This window comes from Anomaloglossus baeobatrachus, chromosome 9, assembly GCF_048569485.1.
Source record: "Anomaloglossus baeobatrachus isolate aAnoBae1 chromosome 9, aAnoBae1.hap1, whole genome shotgun sequence".
Classification (NCBI taxonomy): Eukaryota; Metazoa; Chordata; class Amphibia; order Anura; family Aromobatidae; genus Anomaloglossus; species Anomaloglossus baeobatrachus.
Genome location: NC_134361.1, coordinates 207,462,284 through 207,483,896, shown reverse-complemented (window position 1 = coordinate 207,483,896; position 21,613 = coordinate 207,462,284). Strand labels below are relative to the sequence as shown.

The window sequence follows — 21,613 nt, the reverse complement described above, 5'->3', positions numbered from 1 at the left end:
GGTACCGAGATGAGATCCTCAGACCCCTTGTGAGACCATATGCTGGTGCGCTTGGCCCTGTGTTCCTGCTAATGCAGGACAATCCCAGACCTCATGTGGCTGTAGTGTGTCCGCAGGTCCTGCAAGATGAAGGCATTGAAGCTATGGACTGGCCCCTCCCGTACCCCAGACCTGAATCCTACTGAGCACATTTGGGACATGTCTCGCTTCATCCACCAACGTCACGTTGCACCACAGACTGTCCAGGAGTTGGCGGATGCTTTAGTCAGGTCTGAGAGGATATCCCTCAGGAGACCATCCACAGCCTCATCAGGAGCATGCCCAGGTGTTGTAGGGAGGTCATACAGGCATGTGAAGGCCACACACACTACTGAGCCTCATCAGGAGCATGCCCAGGCGTTGTAGGGAGGTCATACAGGCATGTGAAGGCCACACACACTACTGAGCCTCATCAGGAGCATGCCCAGGCGTTGTAGGGCGGTTATACAGGCACGTGGAGGCCACACACACTACTGAGCCTCATCAGGAGCATGCCCAGGCGTTGTAGGGAGGTCATACAGGCACGTGGAGGCCACACACAAGACTGAGCCTCATTTTGAATTGTTTCCACTTTCATTTTGTCTTGTTTTGCTTTTCATTTTGACTTGTTTCTACTTTCATTTTGTGTGTCTTCAAATCCAGGCCTTTATTGGTTAAAACATTTGATTTCCATTGATGATTTTTGTGTGATTTTGTTGTCCGCACATTCAGCTTTGCTCTGTGGTCCCCACCTGCAGAAACACTCCTTTATTGAGGGTGTCTTGATAATTGCCAATAATTTCCATCTGATGTCTCTTCCATTTACACAACAGCAGGTGAAATTGATTGTCAATCAGTGTTGCTTCCTAAGTGGACAGTTTCATTTCACTGACATCAACGCATCCAACCCACGAAGGCAAAGAAATCAAACCAAAGACGTCCATAAATTATGAGTAATAATGAGAAATGTCAGCGGGAAAAAAAGTATTGAACACATTAAAAAAGAGAGAAGCAAAAAGCCCTGGAAAGTCCTGACACCAGCGGAAATCTGTCAGTAATTGGAAGCAATTCTGCCACTTAGTGAAAAGTAATATCAGCCGGCTTAACTGATGGCCGATAGAAAGGTGTCTCATTACCAAGGTGCCACACAAGAAACATCTCATGATGGGCAAACCAGTGAGCCGCCTCAAAACCTCCACAACCTTATTGGTGTAAAAAAATACTGATGGCACGGTTACAGAAGAATTTCTAATCCGGAAGAGGAGAGAATATAATTTCACCATAAACCGCCCACGACTCGGTGCTCCTCTCAAGATTTTAGACAGAAGTGAAAAGAATTATCAGAAGAGTTGTCCAAGAGCCAAGGACACCTGTGGAGGCTACAAAAAGACCTGGAATCAGCAAGTACAATTGTTTCTAAGAAAATAATAAGTAATGCACTCCTCATCCCTGGCCTGTATGCACGCTCCTGTACGCACGCTCACCCAGCAAGACTCCATTGCTGAACAACAAACACATTCAAGAGTGTTTAAAGTTTTGGCCACAACATTTAGACAAGTCTGTGAAATACTGGAGAATATAGTCTGGTCAGAGGAGACCAAAACTGAACTCTTTGGAGGTCAAAAGGCAAATCACCCCAAAAGTGAAGTATGGAGGTGGGACGATTATGGTGAGGGGCTGGATTTCAGCAGGCGGCACTGGCAAACTTCATATAATTGAAGGAAGGAAGAATGGACAAAAATCTGCCGCCATCTTCCAGGAGGATGAAGATGAAACGAGGGTGGATGTTTCAGCAGACAATGATCCCAAACACACGGCCAAGGAAAGTCTTAACTGGTTTCAGAGAAAGAAAATAAACGTGCTAGAATGGCCGAGCCGATCGCCGGAGCTGAATCCAAATGTCCGGAAGGAACTAAAGCTCAGAGATCATAGAAGGAGCCGGGACCTGCAGGATGTTAGGAGTGTGTGTGGAAGAATGGGCCAAAATCCACCTGAGCAATGCAGGCGTCTCCATACAGGAGGTGTCTGGAGCTTCGTCACCAACAAAGTACCAAATATTAAATACATTTCAGTAACGTGCGCAATACATTTTCCTGTGTCATTTCTCATTATAAAACACATAATTTATGGACATCTCTTGTGATTTCTTCAACTGTGTTAATTGGATGGGTTGTTACCGACATCAGGTAAAAATTTCATGTCAATAGCAGATTTAGAAATATATCTACTTAGAAAATTGGTGACGTGTCCAATACTTATCTCGCCTGTTGTATATGGACCTCACCTACAATACACCCTGCATGTCCTGCTCAGTCCTCACCTTCCCGAGCTGCAGCTGCTCCCAGTTGTCATGGACAAATGTCAGGATCTCGTCAAAGTCAAAGTATTTCTTCTTACTGAGGACCCCGAGGTTGTAGAGAGCGAGGTGCACGAGGTCCACCCTGGAAGGAGACAAGCCACAAGCATCAGCCCTGAGGATTGACGGATACCGGGGACTGCAATACTGACAGAAGGGGCACAGAATGAGACGGACGGACGGACAGATAAGAGGCGCTATGGACGGACAGATCGGAGGAGCTATGGACAGATAAGAGGAGCTATGGACGGACAGATAAAAGGAGCTATGGATGGACAGATAGAAGGAGCTGTGGACAGACGGATAAGAGGAGCTATGGACAGACGGATAAGAGGAGCTATGGACAGACAGATAAGAGGAGCTATGGACAGACAGATAAGAGGAGCTATGGACAGACGGATAAGAGGAGCTATGGACAGACGGATAAGAGGAGCTATGGACAGACAGATAAGAGGAGCTATGGACAGACAGATAAGAGGAGCTATGGACAGACAGATAAGAGGAGCTATGGACAGACGGATAAGAGGAGCTATGGACAGACAGATAAGAGGAGCTATGGACAGACAGATAAGAGGAGCTATGGACAGACGGATAAGAGGAGCTATGGACAGACGGATAAGAGGAGCTATGGACAGACAGATAAGAGGAGCTATGGACAGACAGATAAGAGGAGCTATGGACAGACAGATAAGAGGAGCTATGGACAGACGGATAAGAGGAGCTATGGACAGACAGATAAGAGGAGCTATGGACAGACGGATGGGCAGACTGTGTCTATTGTCAGTGTAAAGATTCTCAGACTCCTGTAATAAGTGGCGCACACATCATTTAGCCGTGATTAGGGCACATTAGTGACAGGAATTGGCCGCATTCCTACCATCGCAGTGGCAGCCGCTTGATGAACTCCACCCCGTGATTGCAGACAGAGCAGAAGAATATGAAAAACCTGAGGAGAAAGAAAGCGTTAGATATGATGAACGTGTCATGGGTATAGCATGGCAGGTCTTGCTGTCAGCATCTGTCACAATTCACTGCCCCCTTCTCTGTGTATATCAAGCCCCTATATACCATGTGTTCTGTAGTATTGATAGATGCTGCTCAGTGGGCCTGTGGTCGGCCGTGTATCTGACAGGGTTAACTCCAGGAATGTTTTTTGCTGGTGGAGCAGGGCGGCCCCGCGTGTAGAGGAGAGGCGCAGGGCGGCCCCGCGTGTAGAGGAGAGGCGCAGGGCGGCCCCGCGTGTAGAGGAGAGGCGCAGGGCGGCCCCGCGTGTAGAGGAGAGGCGCAGGGCGGCCCCGCGTGTAGAGGAGAGGCGCAGGGCGGCCCCGCGTGTAGAGGAGAGGCGCAGGGCGGCCCCGCGTGTAGAGGAGAGGCGCAGGGCGGCCCCGCGTGTAGAGGAGAGGCGCAGGGCGGCCCCGCGTGTAGAGGAGAGGCGCAGGGCGGCCCCGCGTGTAGAGGAGAGGCGCAGGGCGGCCCCGCGTGTAGAGGAGAGGCGCAGGGCGGCCCCGCGTGTAGAGGAGAGGCGCAGGGCGGCCCCGCGTGTAGAGGAGAGGCGCAGGGCGGCCCCGCGTGTAGAGGAGAGGCGCAGGGCGGCCCCGGGTGTAGAGGAAAGGCGCAGGGCGGCCCCGGGTGTAGAGGAAAGGCGCAGGGCGGTCCCGGGTGTAGAGAAGAGGCGCAGGGCGGCCCCCGCGTGTAGAGGAGAGGCGCAGGGCGGCCCCGCGTGTAGAGGAGAGGCGCAGGGCGGCCCCGCATGTAGAGGAGAGGCGCAGGGCTGCCCTGTGTGTCGCCTCTTCAGACTGACTGCACAACCATGAGGGAAGGCGGTGACGGTTGGGACCTCGCACCATAACACCTACAGTTACCTGTACGTCTGGGGCTGAACCATCAGCGTCCATTACATTCAGTGAGGTCACAAACCGCTCAGGCAGAAATGTATAGACAGTATATATGTGTGGGTGAAGGTCCCCGCAGAATGAGGCCACCCTACCACATCGTCGCCTCTACCTGTCTCCAAACAGCATGGCTTCGTTAAGGCACTGGATACAAGCCTCGTGGAACCACTGCCGACAGCGACAACACTGGATCATCTTCAGATACCACCTGTGAAGACACGACACCATCAATGGTGGCACCAGAGACTGAGAGCCTTTTACGAGGACTGATTCAGATCTTATATCTCATACACCTTATTCACAGCCCACAGCGGTGTCCCCCAGCAGCAAGGACGACGATCGGGCGGTGGAGACTTTCCAATATGGGTATATCACATTATATGGCAGATGTCTGTAGACGGGGCGAGGGCATCTCCAGGGAATAAACCAGTGTACTATCCCGCTCCACAGCGTAGAGGATAGCTTACTGGTCACTGGGGGTCCGATCACTGGACTCCCACCAATCCTGAGATGTGCAGATCTTATCCAAATGGAGCAGAGGCCGAGCAAGTACTCCAACACTAAGCCATGCTCTGCCGGACAGCTCACATGCTCGCCCCGGCACCAATCACACAAGGCTCTGTACATCCCCATTCTCAGTGATTGGACCCCCAGGGATAAGGGACAATCCTCACCCCTGAGTGACACATCCACAGAGCAACGCTGCTATCATTAGGCTGATCTAATGCACAACCACACAAACATGACATATAGGAAGGAGCACACGGCAAGGGCACATGGCGGGGGACACATGGCAGGGGCACATGGCAGGGGCACATGGCAGATACACTTGGAGAGGACTCATGGCGGCCGCACATGGGGATACATGGCAGGGGGCACATGGCGGGGGGCACATGGCAAGGGAAACATGGCAAGGGGCACATGGCGGGGGGCACTGCTTACTCTCCGGGGCCCCCGCAGTAACAGTAGCACTGCTGTTGGTTGGTTCTGTGAGCAGTGTCCCAGTCCAGGTCCTCAGGACAATATGTCAGGAACATCTTCACTGCCTGGAGGGTCTTTGCGATCGGACCCTTCTTCAGGGCACCTCCTTTCTGCAAAAAAAAAAAAAAAAAATCCCTATTAGCAATGATGTAGTTGTGAGGTTCTTTCCAGTCCCTTTGCCCCATGGCCGACACAATACTGGGTTCCTTCTCCGCCATGAGGCCGCAGTTTGCATTATCAGCAGATATCATGTAGCAGCAGCTGCAGCCCCACCGGCACCGTCCTCTTCTGACCACCACATATTTCAGTAATGATGAGAACAGTGGTCTCGGGACGGCGGACGGCTGAATGCCGGTGACTAATACATAATGGAGAAGACGTGGCCAATTGGGGTCAGGGCCGGAGAATCCACTCACTTTCATTACAGACTGCGCTGCGGTTTTGTATCTTTTTATTTGGCCAAAATCATTTGAAAAATCTCAGCCATCATCCTCACTGTCACATTGTGAAGCCCAATAGTCAGGTACATGACTGAATACTAAGCAATGGAGCAGCCATCACCGCCCCACAAAGGTCTAGAGCCCTGAATGGCAAATATTCCATCCGCTGCACCAGTATCACTGCGAGAAACCAGTACGGCAGCCATCGGCACTAACAAAAACACCGGTATCCAGTTCTCCTCGGCTTCTGCCTAATTACTACTCAACATGGAGCTTACAGCACCAAGAAGAGACAAGTCACCTGCCACCGATCTGCCAAGAATGGAAGAACATCATCACAACCTCTGGACTTCCCCAGTCTGGAGTCTGAGCCTCGTGCAGAAATCCCCGCACCTCCAGCCTCGGCCGCCATCACTGAGGTCACTAATGTGGGAAGGTTCTGGCTCTGCATGTACAAATCATACGGATCTGCTGCTCCTGTGTAATCTCCAACCAATGACATCCAGATGTGCTCGAGGGAGACAAGTCCGGAGACGCTGCAGCCACGGGAGACAAATCCGGAGACACTACAGCCACAGGAGACAAGTCTGGTGACGCTACAGCCACGGGAAACAAGTCTGGTGACGCTACAGCCACGGGAGACAAGTCTGGAGATGCTGCAGCCACAGGAGACAAGTCTGGAGATGCTGCAGCCACGGGAGACCAAGTCTGGAGATGCTGCAGCCACGGGAGACCAAGTCTGGAGATGCTGCAGCCACGGGAGACCAAGTCTGGAGATGCTGCAGCCACGGGAGACCAAGTCTGGAGATGCTGCAGCCACGGGAGACCAAGTCTGGAGATGCTGCAGCCACGGGAGACAAGTCTGGAGACACTACAGCCACGGGAGACAAGTCTGGAGATGCTGCAGCCACAGGAGACAAGTCCGGAGATGCCGCAGCCACGGGAGACCAAGTCCAGAGACGCTGCAGCCACAGGAGACAAGTCTGGAGATGCTGCAGCCACAGGAGACCAAGTCCAGAAAGCTGCACAGGTGTTGTGATCCAGACTTACTGTTGGCTGTTGTGCATTCTTGCTTTGAGCAGTTGTAGCGCTAACCCTTGTTGTCTTTTTGTTGCTACCTTTTTGCTCTTGCTTGTAAAATAGAGACAAAGTCACCCGAGCGCCCTCCCCCAGGAAAACTCAGGAACAAAGCATCAGCTTTGTGATTTTTCATCCCGGGGAGATAGGTGACCACAAAATTAAACCTGGTAAACAATAAGGACCATCGAGCTTATCTAGGGTTAACATGCTTACCAGACTCCGGGTACACAGGGTTTTTAATGTTTCAATAGTTTTTATTGAAAGCATTTGTCAGATAACAAAAACACAAAACGATCAAATAAAACGCACATAGAAAATTATAAGTCCTACTAGAAGGTGGCCCGATTCTACGCATCGGGTATTCTAGAATTTACGTATTGTGTAGTTCATGTATGATTTTTGTTATCTATATATATAATTGCCTTATTCTGTCTGTCTGTCTGTCATGCTCCGAAATTGTGTCCTTACGGTGACACAAAGCTGATTGGCCGCTGGGCTCGCCATGGCCCCGCCCCCCCACACGGATTGGCCTCTCGCCCCGGCTCTCTGCAGGCCCCGCCCCCCTCACGCAATGCACGCTCGCTCTGGCCCAACTGACACGGAGCTCCGATTCCCAGGTGAGTACACACACACATCGGATCACACTCACTCTCACACACACCTCACACACACCTCACACATCACAACATGCTGGGATATCTCTTGCTTCTACACCGGCTCCGTCAGGATCCCGGCAGCGCCAGACATAACCTTGCGATGCTGGGATCTTGACGGAGGCCGTGAACGCTGGTAACCATTATAAACATCGGGTAACTAAGGTCCCTTAGTTACCCGATGTGTATCATAGTTACCAGTGTACACCGGCTCACACTCACTCTCATACACACCTCACACACACATCACATCGCATCCACACATCAAGGTCCTGCAGCTGCGGAACATACACACACATAACAGCACACACACACACACATACACACACAAATCAGATCACACTCACACACACCTCACACATCACATCGCATCCACATACTCACAACATCCTGGGATATCGCTTGCTTCTCGGCCTCGATACTGTGCTGTTGTGAGCTTCCAGGACCTGCCGGGGGATCACATGGCCAGAAGCATGTGATATCCCCGGATGTTGTGAGTATCAGCGCGTATGTGCAATATCGTCAGTGTGTGTGTCTTTGTGTGTGAGTGTATGCGATCGGGTGTGTGTGAGTGTATGCGATCGGGTGTGTGTGAGTGTATGCGATCGGGTGGGTGTGTGTGAGTGTATGCGATCGGTTGGGTGTGTGTGAGTGTATGCGATCGGATCTGTGAGTGTCGGCAGAGGAGCACGGCGTGCTGGAGGAGGCTGAGAGGAGAGAGGCTGATCCTGGGGAAGGCTGGGATATGGAGGCTGGGGACAGAGAGGCTGATGCTGGGAGGAGAGAGGCTGATGCTGGCGCAGCATGGCGGATGGAGCACCTTTGGGAGTGCGCAGCATGGCGGATGGAGCACGTTTGGCAGTGCGCAGCATGGCGGATGGAGCACGTTTGGGAGTGCGCAGCATGGCGGATGGAGCACGTTTGGGAGTACGCAGCATGGCGGATGGAGCACGTTTGGGAGTGCGCAGCATGGCGGATGGAGCACGTTTGGGAGTGCGCAGCATGGCGGATGGAGCACGTTTGGAAATGCGCAGCATGGCGGATGGAGCACGTTTGGGAGTGCGCAGCATGGGGGATGCAGCACGATGGGGAGTGCGGAGTATGGCGGATGGAGCACGTTTGGGAGTGCGCAGCATGGGGGATGCAGCACGATGGGGAGTGCGGAGTATGGCGGATGGAGCACGTTTGGGAGTGCGCAGCATGGCGGATGGACCACGTTTGGGAGTGCGCAGCATGGCGGATGGAGCACGTTTGGGAGTGCGCAGCATGGGAGATGGAGCACGATGGGGAGTGCGCAGCATGGCGGATGGAGCACGTTTGGGAGTGCGCAGCATGGGGGATGGAGCACGATGGGGAGTGCGCAGCATGGCGGATGGAGCACGTTTGGGAGTGCGCAGCATGGCGAATGGAGCACGTTTGGGAGTGCGCAGGATGGGAGATGGAGCACGATGGGGGGTGCGCAGCATAGGGGATGGAGCACGTTTGGGAGTGCGCAGCATGGCGGATGGAGCACGTTTGGGAGTGCGTAGCATGGGGGATGCAGCACGATGGGGAGTGCGGAGTATGGCGGATGGAGCACGTTTGGGAGTGCGCAGCATGGCGGATGGACCACGTTTGGGAGTGCGCAGCATGGCTGATGGAGCACGTTTCGGAGTGCGCAGCATGGGAGATGGAGCACGATGGGGAGTGCGCTGCATGGGGGATGGAGCACGATGGGGAGTGCGGAGTATGGCGGATGGAGCACGTTTGGGAGTGCTCAGCATGGCGGATGGAGCACGTTTGGGAGTGCGCAGCATGGCGGATGGAGCACGTTTGGGAGTGCGCAGCATGGCGGATGGAGCACGTTTGGGAGTGCGCAGCATGGGAGATGGAGCACGATGGGGAGTGCGCAGCATGGCGGATGGAGCACGATGGGGAGTGCGCAGCATGGCGGATGGAGCACGATAGGGAGTGCGCAGCATGGCGGATGGAGCACGTTTGGAAGTGCGCAGCATGGCGGATGGAGCACGTTTGGGAGTGCGCAGCATGGCGGATGGAGCACGTTTGGGAGTGCGCAGCATGGCGGATGGAGCACGTTTGGGAGTACGCAGGATGGGAGATGGAGCACGATGGGGGGTGCGCAGCATACGGGATGGAGCACGATGGGGAGTGCGCTGCATGGGGGATGGAGCACGATGGGAAGTGCACACCTCCCCCCAACACACACACATACGCGCGCGCGAGCACTGCACAACACACCACACCACACACACACACTGGGAACCACAAACAACTGCCCTACACAGACACCCACACACACAGACAACGCTGCACACACAAATATACGCACATACCGCACAACACGCACATTGCACAAAACATACCTCCCCCCAAAACACACCACACACACACAAACTGCGCAACACACACACAACGCTACAGACACACAGCGCTCCACAAACAACGCAACACACAAACAACACCGCTCTCACCCCCCATCACACCCAGACAACATCCAGAACATGTACAGCGCCCTACACAAACACTTGGTAACTACACACAACAACATCTATATATATATATATATATATATATATATATATATATATATATATATATATATATATATATATATATATATAGATATATATATATAACAAAAATCATACATGAACTACACAATACGTCAATTCTAGAATACCCGATGCGTAGAATCGGGCCACCTTCTAGTATATATATATATATATATATATATATATATATATATATATATATATAGATGTTGTTGTGTGTAGTTACCAAGTGTTTGTGTAGGGCGCTGTACATGTTCTGGGTGTTGTCTGGGTGTGATGGGGGGTGAGAGCGGTGTTGTTTGTGTGTTGCGTTGTTTGTGGAGCGCTGTGTGTCTGTAGCGTTGTGTGTGTGTTGCGCGGTTTGTGTGTGTGTGGTGTGTTTTGGGGGGGAGGTATGTTTTGTGCAATGTGTGTGTTGTGCGGTATGTGCGTATATTTGTGTGTGCAGCGTTGTCTGTGTGTGTGGGTGTCTGTGTAGGGCAGTTGTTTGTGGTTCCCAGTGTGTGTGTGTGTGTGTGGTGTGTTGTGCAGTGCGCGCGCGTGTGTGTGTGTGTGTGTGTGTGTGTGTGTGTTGGGGGGAGGTGTGCACTTCCCATCGTGCTCCATCCGCCATGCAGCGCACTCCCCATCGTGCTCCATCCCCCATGCAGAGCACTCCCCATCGTGCTCCATCCCCTATACTGCGCACCCCCCATCGTGCTCCATCTCCCATCCTGCGCACTCCCAAACGTGCTCCATCCGCCATGCTGCGCACTCCCAAACGTGCTCCATCCGCCATGCTGCGCACTCCCAAACGTGCTCCATCCGCCATGCTGCGCACTCCCCATCGTGCTCCATCTCCCATGCTGCGCACTCCCAAACGTGCTCCATCCGCCATGCTGCGCACTCCCAAACGTGCTCCATCCGCCATGCTGCGCACTCCCAAACGTGCTCCATCCGCCATGCTGCGCACTCCCAAACGTGCTCCATCCACCATACTCCGCACTCCCCATCGTGCTGCATCCCCCATGCTGCGCACTCCCAAACGTGCTCCATCCGCCATGCTGCGCACTCCCAAACGTGGTCCATCCGCCATGCTGCGCACTCCCAAACGTGCTGCATCCCCCATGCTGCACACTCCCAAACGTGCTCCATCCGCCATGCTGCGCATTCCCAAACGTGCTCCATCCGCCATGCTGCGCACTCCCAAACGTGCTCCATCCGCCATGCTGCGCACTCCCAAACGTGCTCCATCCGCCATGCTGCGCACTCCCAAACGTGCTCCATCCGCCATGCTGCGCACTCCCAAACGTGCTCCATCCACCATACTCCGCACTCCCCATCGTGCTGCATCCCCCATGCTGCGCACTCCCAAACGTGCTCCATCCGCCATGCTGCGCCAGCATCAGCCTCTCTACCCGCAGCATCAGCCTCTCTGTCCCCAGCATCAGCCTCTCTGTCTCCAGCATCAGCCTCTCTGTCTCCAGCATCAGCCTCTCTGTCCCCAGCATCAGCCTCTCTCCTCCCAGCATCAGCCTCTCTCCAGCATCAGCCTCTCTGTCCCCAGCATCAGCCTCTCTGTCCCCAGCATCAGCCTCTCTGTCCCCAGCATCAGCCTCTCTGTCCCCAGCATCAGCCTCTCTGTCCCCAGCATCAGCCTCTCTCCTCCCAGCATCAGCCTCTCTGTCTCCAGCATCAGCCTCTCTGTCTCCAGCATCAGCCTCTCTGTCCCCAGCATCAGCCTCTCTGTCTCCAGCATCAGCCTCTCTGTCTCCAGCATCAGCCTCTCTGTCTCCAGCATCAGCCTCTCTGTCTCCAGCATCAGCCTCTCTGTCTCCAGCATCAGCCTCTCTGTCTCCAGCATCAGCCTCTCTGTCCCCAGCATCAGCCTCTCCGTCTCCAGCATCAGGCTCCATCAGGCTCCCCATCCCAGCCTTCCCCAGGATCAGCCTCTCTCCTCCCAGCCTCCTCCAGCACGCCATGCTCCTCTGCCGACACTCACAGATCCGATCGCATACAGTCACACACACCCGATCGCATAAAGTCACACACACCCGATCGCATAAAGTCACACACACACACACACACACTGACGATATTGCACATACGCGCTTATACTCACAACATCCGGAGATACCACATGCTTCTGGCCATGTGATCCTCCGGCAGGTCCTGGAAGCTCACAGCACAGTATCGCCGCCGAGAAGCAAGCGATATCCCAGGATGTTGTGAGAGTATGTGGATGCGATGTGATGTGTGTGTGAGAGTGAGTGTGATCTGATGTGTGTGTGTGTCTGTGTGTGCTGTTATGTGTGTGTGTATTTTCCGCCGCTGCAGGACCTTGATGTGTGGATGCGATGTGATGTGTGTGTGAGGTGTGTATGAGAGTGAGTGTGAGCCGGTGTACGCTGGTAACTATGATACACATCGGGTAACTAAGGGACCTTAGTTACCCGATGTGTATAATGGTTACCAGCTTTCACGGCCTCCGTCAAGATCCCAGCATCGCAAGGTTATGTCTGGCGCTGCTGGGATCCTGACGGAGCCGGTGTAGAAGCAAGCGATATCCCAGGATGTTGTGATGTGTGAGGTGTGTGTGAGAGTGAGTGTGATCTGATGTGTGTGTGTGTACTCACCTGGGAATCGGAGCTCCGTGTCAGTTGGGCCAGAGCGAGCGTGCATTGCGTGAGGGGGGCGGGGCCTGCAGAGAGCCGGGGTGAGAGGCCAATCCGTGTGGGGGGCGGGGCCATGGCGAGCCCAGCGGCCAATCAGCTTTGAGTCACCGTAAGGACACAATTTCGGAGCATGACAGACAGACAGACAGACAGAATAAGGCAATTATATATATAGATTAAAGAGAAATGAGGAAAAAAAAACAAAAAAAAACCCTGAAAGATCTTAGGACCGATTATAAGTAATCACCGTGACATGATGAACTGCCCCTCTAAGAAATGACGCCATTCCTCATAATGCCAGCACTTCCCCATTGCCAATATCGCAGCTCCTTTTAGTTGGCGACAACTTTTTTGATAAAGAAGGACATTGTGTAATAGTCGCTAGTGATCCAAATATTGTTTGATTCTCGTGAAATCAGATCTTTCAACTTACCGTATCTTTTCATTTTATAAGACGCATCGGATTATAAGACGCACCCCAAGTTTAGAAATAAAAAAAAAAAGTAAAAAAAAAAATGAAGTCTGTTTTATAATCCGGTGGTGTCTTACCGAGGAGGTAAGCGGTGGTGGAGCAGATGTCACTGGACGGGCGGTGCTGGAGTTCGACGATGCTGCGGATGGTGCAGAGGGGGGCCCAAATGCTCACTGCGGCGCTGTGCTGGGGCAGCGGGCGCTACTCCCTGCTGGTGTTCGCTGCAGGCGCTACTCCCTGCTGGGGCAGCGGGCGCTACTCCCTGCTGGTGTTCGCTGCAGGCGGTGAAGCACGGGCAATCCTGAAGATGCTGTTGGTGCGGGCTTCAAAGAAATGGCGATCGGAGTCAGCGAGTGCACAGAGGAAAGCGTGAGCCAAGGAGAAACAGAACCGGACTGTTGCAGTGTCCATGGTGTTGTTTTCCGAGGACAGAATATTTTGCATCTCATTTGGAAATCGCGGTCCCAGAGCCTAGTGTGAAGTCTCCACAATCAGTGATGGTTTGGGGAGCCATGTCATCTGCTGGTGTAACTCCACTGTGTTTTATCAACACCAAAGTCAGCACAGCCGTCTACCAGGACATTTTACAGCATTTCATGCTTCCCTCTGCTGACAAACTTTCTGGAGATGGTAATGTCATTTTCCAGCAGCACTTGGCGCCTGTCCACACTGCCAAAGAAGGGAATTTTGTTACTTACCGTAAATTCCTTTTCTTCTAGCTCCTATTGGGAGACCCAGACGATTGGGTGTATAGCACTGCCTCCGGAGGCCACACAAAGCAATTACACTAAAAAGTGTAAGGCCCCTCCCCTTCTGGCTATACACCCCCAGTGGGATCACTGGCTCACCAGTTTTAGTGCAAAAGCAAGAAGGAGGAAAGCCAATAACTGGTTTAAACAAATTCACTCCGAAGTAACGTCGGAGAACTGAAAACCGTTCAACATGAACAACAGGTGTACCCGAAAAACCACCAAAAGTCCCGAAGGACAACAGGGCGGGTGCTGGGTCTCCCAATAGGAGCTAGAAGAAAAGGAATTTACGGTAAGTAACAAAATTCCCTTCTTCTTCGGCGCTCCATTGGGAGACCCAGACGATTGGGACGTCCAAAAGCTGTCCCTGGGTGGGTAAAGAAATACCTCATGTTAGAGCTGCGAAGACAGCCCTCCCCTACGGTGAGGCAACTGCCGCCTGCAGGACTCTTCTACCTAGGCTGGCGTCCGCCGAAGCATAGGTATGCACCTGATAATGTTTGGTGAAAGTGTGCAGACTCGACCAGGTAGCTGCCTGGCACACCTGTTGAGCCGTAGCCTGGTGTCGCAATGCCCAGGACGCACCCACGGCTCTGGTAGAATGGGCCTTCAGCCCTGATGGAACCGGAAGCCCAGCAGAACGGTAGGCTTCAAGAATTGGTTCTTTGATCCATCGAGCCAGGGTAGCCTTAGAAGCCTGCGACCCTTTGCGCTTACCAGCGACAAGGACAAAGAGTGCATCCGAACGGCGCAGGGGCGCCGTGCGGGAAATGTAGATTCTGAGTGCTCTCACCAGATCTAACAAATGTAAATCCTCCTCATACCGATGAACTGCATGAGGACAAAACGAAGGCAAAGAGATATCCTGATTAAGATGAAAAGAGGATACCACCTTCGGGAGAAACTCCTGAATGGGGCGCAGCACTACCTTGTCCTGGTGGAAGACCAGGAAGGGAGCCTTGGAAGACAGCGCTGCCAGCTCAGACACTCTCCGAAGAGATGTGATCGCTACCAGAAAAGCCACTTTCTGTGATAGTCTAGAAAGTGAAACCTCCCTCAGAGGCTCGAAGGGCGGCTTCTGGAGGGCAACTAGTACCCTGTTCAGATCCCATGGATCTAACGGCCGTTTGTACGGGGGAACGATATGGCAAACCCCCTGTAGGAACGTGCGCACCTTAGAAAGTCGTGCTAGACGCTTCTGAAAAAAGACGGATAGCGCCGAGACTTGTCCTTTAAAGGGAGCCGAGCGACAAACCTTTTTCTAACCCAGATTGCAGGAAAGAAAGAAAGGTAGGCAATGCAAATGGCCAGGGAGACACTCCCTGAGCAGAGCACCAGGATAAGAATATCCTCCACGTTCTGTGGTAGATCTTAGCAGACGTGGGCTTCCTAGCCTGTCTCATGGTGGCAACGACCCCTTGGGATAAGCCTGAAGACGCTAGGATCCAGGACTCAATGGCCACACAGTCAGGTTCAGGGCCGCAGAATTCTGATGGAAAAAAGGCCCTTGGGACAGTAAGTCTGGTCGGTCTGGTAGTGCCCACGGATGGCCGACCGTGAGATGCCACAGATCCGGATACCACGCCCTCCTCGGCCAGTCTGGAGCGACGAGTATGACGCGGCTGCAGTCGGATCTGATCTTGCGTAGCACTCTGGGCAAGAGTGCCAGAGGTGGAAACACATAAGGGAGCCGGAACTGCGACCAATCTTGCACTAGGGCGTCTGCTGCTAGAGCTCTTTGATCGCGAGACCGTGCCATGAAGGTTGGGACCTTGTTGTTGTGCCGGGACGCCATTAGGTCGACGTCCGGCCTTCCCCATCGGCGACAGATTTCCTGAAACACGTCCGGGTGAAGGGACCATTCCCCTGCGTCCATGCCCTGGCGACTGAGGAAGTCTGCCTCCCAGTTTTCTACGCCGGGGATGTGAACCGCGGATATGGTGGAGGCCGTGGCTTCCACCCACATCATAATCCGCCGGACTTCCTGGAAGGCTTGCCGACTGCGTGTCCCCCCTTGGTGATTGATGTATGCCACCGCTGTGGAGTTGTCCGATTGAATTCGGATCTGCTTCCCTTCCAGCCACTGTTGGAAGGCTAGTAGGGCAAGATACACTGCTCTGATTTCCAGAACATTGATCTGAAGGGTGGACTCCTGCTGAGTCCACGTACCCTGAGCCCTGTGGTGGAGAAACACTGCTCCCCACCCTGACAGACTCGCGTCTGTCGTGACCACCGCCCAGGACGGTGGTAGGAAGGATCTTCCCTGTGATAATGAGGTGGGAAGAAGCCACCACTGCAGAGAGTCCTTGGCCGTCTGGGAAAGGGAGACTTTCCTGTCCAGGGATGTTGACTTCCCGTCCCATTGGCGGAGAATGTCCCATTGAAGTGGACGCAGATGAAACTGCGCAAACGGAACCGCCTCTATTGCCGCCACCATCTTCCCGAGGAAGTGCATGAGGTGTCTTAAGGAGTGCGACTGACTTTGAAGGAGAGCCTGCACCCCAGTCTGTAGAGACCGCTGCTTGTCCAGCGGAAGCTTCACTATCGCTGAGGGAGTATGAAACTCCATGCCAAGATACGTTAGTGATTGGGTCGGTGACAGATTTGACTTTGGGAAGTTGATGATCCACCCGAACGCCTGGAGAGTCTCCAGTGCAACATTCAGGCTGAGTTGGCATGCCTCTTGAGAGGGTGCCTTGACCAGTAGATCGTCCAAGTAAGGGATCACAGAGTGTCCGTGAGAGTGCAAGACTGCTACCACTGCCGCCATGATCTTGGTGAACACCCGAGGGGCTGTCGCCAGACCAAATGGCAGAGCTACGAACTGAAGATGGTCGTCTCCTATCACGAAGCGTAGAAAGCGTTGGTGCTCTGTAGCAATCGGCACGTGGAGATAAGCATCTTTGATGTCTATTGATGCTAGGAAATCTCCTTGAGACATTGAGGCAATGACTGAGCGGAGGGATTCCATCCGGAACCGCCTGGCGTTCACATGCTTGTTGAGCAGTTTTAGGTCCAGAACAGGACGGAAGGAGCCGTCCTTTTTTGGAACCACAAAGAGATTGGAGTAAAATCCTCGCCCCCGTTCCTGAGGGGGGACAGGGATCACGACTCCTTCTGCTCTTAGAGAGTCCACCGCCTGCAGCAGGGCATCTGCTCGGTTGGGGTGTGGGGAGGTTCTGAAGAACCGAAGTGGAGGCCGAGAACTGAACTCGATTCTGTACCCGCGAGACAAAATGTCTGTTACCCACCGGGCTTTGACCTGTGACAGCCAAATGTCGCAAAAGCGGGAGAGCCTGCCACCGACCGAGGATGCGGAGGGAGGAGGCCGAAAGTCATGAGGTAGCCGCTTTGGAAGCGGTTCCTCCATTTGCTTTCCTGGGGCGTGAGTGAGCCCGCCAGGAATCTGAGCTCCCTTGTTCTTTCTGAGTCCTTTTGGACGAGGAGAATTGGGCCTTGCCCGAGCCTCGAAAGGACCGAAACCTCAACTGCCACTTTTTCTGTTGAGGTTTACTTGCTCTGGGCTGTGGTAAGGAAGAGTCCTTACCCTTGGACTGTTTTATGATTTCAGCCAATGGCTCACCAAACAGTCTGTCTCTAGATAATGGCAAGCTGGTTAAGCATTTTTTGGAACCAGCATCTGCTTTCCAGTCCTTTAACCACAAGGCTCTGCGCAAAACCACAGAATTGGCGGACGCCATAGCGGTACGGCTCGTAGATTCTAGGACAGCATTGATAGCATAGGTCGCAAACGCAGACATTTGCGAAGTTAGGGACGCCACCTGCGGTACTGCTGGATGTATGATAGCATCCACCTGTGCTAAACCAGCTGAAATAGCTTGGAGTGCCCACACGGCCGCGAATGCTGGAGCAAACGACGCGCCGATAGCTTCATAGACAGATTTCAACCAAAGGTCCATCTGTCTGTCGTTGGCATCTTTAAGTGAAGCGCCATCCTCTACTGCGACTATGGATCTAGCCGCAAGCTTGGAAATTGGGGGATCCACCTTTGGACACTGGGTCCAGCGTTTGGCCACCTCAGAGGGAAAAGGATAACGGGTATCCTTAGAACGTTTAGAGAAACGCTTGTCTGGATGAGAGTCGTGTTTCTGGATCGATTCTCTGAAGTCAGAGTGGTCCAAAAAAGCACTTAATTTACGCTTGGGATACAGGAAATGGAACTTCTCCTGCTGTGCAGCTGCCTCCTCTGCAGAAGGGGCTGGGGGAGAAATATCCAACAGCCTATTAATCGCCGATATAAGGTCATTAACCATGGCGTCACCATCAGGGGCATCCAGATTGAGAGGGGCCTCAGGATTAGAATCCTGATCACCGTCCTCAGTCTCATCACAGAGAGACTCTTCTCGCTGAGACCCTGAGCAGTGTGATGACGTGGAGGGTCTTTCCCAGCGAGCTCGCTTAGGCTGCCTGGGACTGTCATCTGAGTCAGAGACTTCAGCCTGTGATGCTTGAGACCCCCTTGAAGTACGGATTAGTTCCAACTGAGGGGGACCGGAGAGCATAGACACAGCAGTGTCCATGGTCTGAGTAACTGGCCTGGACTGCAAGGTCTCCAGGATTTTTGTCATAGTCACAGACATTTTATCAGCAAAAACTGCAAAGTCTGTCCCCGTCACCGGGGCAGGGTTCACAGGCGTCTCTGCCTGGGCCACTACCACCATAGGCTCTGGCTGACGAAGTGCCACTGGGACTGAACATTGCACACAATGTGAGTCATTGGAGCCTGCCGGTAGATCAGCCCCACATGCAGTACAAACAGTGTACACAGCCTGTGCCTTGGCACCCTTGCGTTTTGCGGATGACATGTTGCTGCCTCCTCAGAGCAGTACAGGGTGTCCAGCCAAGAAGCGACCTTACAGTGCAACTATATATATATATGGTACCAAGAAAAAAGTACACTAATATAACACTGAGGCACTAGTGGGGCCAGCACTAAAGTGCTGCTTACCTCCCGCTTAGGAGCGGGTGTGTGGTCGCCGAAATCCCTTTAGTCTGGGTCTCCCAGAGCCTGCTGCCTTTCCCCAGCCAGACTGCATGTGTAATGGCTGCCGGCGTCCTTGTGGAGAGGGGGGGCGGGCCCTGGGCGTATACAGACGAAGAGCGGGAAGCCTGCTTCCCACTGTGCCTAGTGAGAGGGCTGGAGCATGTAAATAAAGCTCCAGCCCTCGGCGCTGCCAATTGAGCAGCGTCTCTCCCCTACCCTGATTGACAGGGTGGGGGCGGGAACGAAGCGGCGCTAGGCCGCAGAAGCCGGGGGCTAAAGTTAGAAGCGCCGCCGCCGTAAAAGCGCGGTCGGCGCAAAGTCCCCGGCGCACCACAAGTCGCAGCTGCGCCGCCGCTCCAGGAGCGGTCGGCGCAGTAGTTCCCAACATGTAACGTCACTCAGCAAAGCTGCAGTGACCTAACCCCAGCGCTACTGTCCCCGGCGCACTATAACGCTCAGCAAGCCTTGAGAGTGTCCGTGCCTGCCGGGGACACAGAGTACCTGAAAGTTGCAGGGCCTTGTCCCTGAACGGCACTCCCGCTCCAAATCCAGCAGGTTCTCTGGGTCTGTGGATGGAGCCCGGCCTCAGGGCTTGGGGGCCGGCAAGATCCCACTTCCACAGAGCCCTCCAGGGGATGTGGAAGGAAAACAGCATGTGGGCTCCAGCCTCTGTACCAGCAATAGGTACCTCAACCTTACAAGCACCACCGCGGGTGAGAAGGGAGCATGCTGGGGGCCCCATATGGGCCCTCTTTTCTTCCATCCGATATAGCCAGCAGCTACTGCTGACTACAAACAGTGGAGCTATGCGTGGATGTCTGACCTCCTTCGCACAAAGCAGAAAACTGGTGAGCCAGTGATCCCACTGGGGGTGTATAGCCAGAAGGGGAGGGGCCTTACACTTTTTAGTGTAATTGCTTTGTGTGGCCTCCGGAGGCAGTGCTATACACCCAATCGTCTGGGTCTCCCAATGGAGCGCCGAAGAAAGTACCAATACTTGGTTTACTAACCACAGTATCATTGGGCTTGAATGGCCAGAAAACTCCTGACCTAAACCCCATAGGGAACCTATGAGAGACACCAGAGCCAACAATGCAGACGAGCTGAAAGCGGCTATCAAAGTAACCTGGGCTTCCATCACACCTCAGCAGTGCCACAGGCTGATCACCTCCATGCCACATTGCCGCAATGATGCAGGAATTCATGCAAAAGGAGCCGAGACCAAGTATTGAGGCATTTACTGTACAGACTTCTCAGGAGGCGCCAACATTTCTGAGGGTAACATCATTTATTCAGTTGGTCTTATATAATATTCTAATTTCCTGAGATAATGAGTTTTGGGTTTTCATTGGCTGTAATCATCAACATTAACAGAAATAAACACATGAACTAGATCCCTCTGTGTGCAATGACTCTATATAATATATAGGAATACAGTGCCTACAAGTAGTATTCAACCCCCTGCAGATTTAGCAGGTTTACACATTCGGAAATAACTTGGCATTGTGACATTTGGACTGTAGATCATCCTGGAAGTGTGAAATGCAGCAAAAAAGAATGTTATTTCTTTTTTATTTTTTTTTAAATTGAGAAGAAGGGAATTTTGTTTACTTACCGTAAATTCCTTTTCTTCTAGCTCTAATTGGGAGACCCAGACAATTGGGGTGTATAGGCTATGCCTCCGGAGGCCGCACAAAGTATTACACTTAAAAGTGTTAAGCCCCTCCCCTTCTGCCTATACACCCCCCGTGCTCCCACGGGCTCCTCAGTTTTGGTGCAAAAGCAGGAAGGAGGAAAAAGAATTAGAAACTGGTTTAAAGTAACTTCAATCCGAAGGAATATCGGAGAACTGAAACCATTCAACATGAACAACATGTGTACACAAAAAAACAGGGGCGGGTGCTGGGTCTCCCAATTAGAGCTAGAAGAAAAGGAATTTACGGTAAGTAAACAAAATTCCCTTCTTCTTTGTCGCTCTATTGGGAGACCCAGACAATTGGGACGTCCAAAAGCAGTCCCTGGGTGGGTAAAATAATACCTCGTAAGAGAGCCGTAAAACGGCCTCTTCCTACAGGTGGGCAACCGCCGCCTGAAGGACTCGTCTACCTAGGCTGGCATCCGCCGAAGCATAGGTATGCACCTGATAGTGCTTCGTGAAAAGTGTGCAGGCTCGACCAGGTAGCCGCCTGACGCACCTGCTGAGCCGTAGCCTGGTGCCTCAAAGCCCAGGACGCACCCACGGCTCTGGTAGAATGGGCCTTCAGCCCTGAGGGAACCGGAAGCCCAGCCAAACGGTAAGCTTCGATAATTGGTTCCTTGATCCACCGAGCCAGGGTTGATTTGGAAGCCTGTGACCCTTTACGCTGGCCAGCGACAAGGACAAAGAGTGCATCCGAGCGGCGCAGGGGCGCCGTACGAGAAATGTAGAGTCTGAGTGCTCTCACCAGATCTAACAAGTGCAAATCCTTTTCACATTGGTGAACTGGATGAGGACAAAAAGAAGGTAAGGAGATATCCTGATTGAGATGAAAGGGGGATACCACCTTAGGGAGAAATTCCGGAACCGGACGCAGAACCACCTTGTCCTGGTGAAACACCAGGAAGGGAGCTTTGCATGACAGTGCAGCTAGCTCAGACACTCTGCGAAGTGAAGTGACTGCTACTAGAAAAACCACTTTCTGCGAAAGGCGTGAGAGAGAAATATCCCTCATTGGCTCGAATGGTGGTTTCTGAAGAACCATCAGCACCCTGTTCAGATCCC

General features: G+C 53.0%; 1 protein-coding gene across 1 annotated transcript in view; it reads right to left on the bottom strand.

The window, feature by feature from the left end:
- The window catches only part of PHF19 (PHD finger protein 19), a 129,310-nt gene that overhangs the window by 83,972 nt on the left and 23,725 nt on the right, over positions 1–21,613 (bottom strand). The window contains exons 6-9 of the mRNA XM_075324322.1: positions 5,209–5,357; positions 4,379–4,474; positions 3,252–3,320; positions 2,339–2,459 (exon numbers count right to left, since the gene is read on the bottom strand). Coding sequence (XP_075180437.1) covers positions 2,339–2,459; positions 3,252–3,320; positions 4,379–4,474; positions 5,209–5,357 — 435 coding nt within the window. The remainder of the gene's footprint in view (positions 1–2,338; positions 2,460–3,251; positions 3,321–4,378; positions 4,475–5,208; positions 5,358–21,613) is intronic.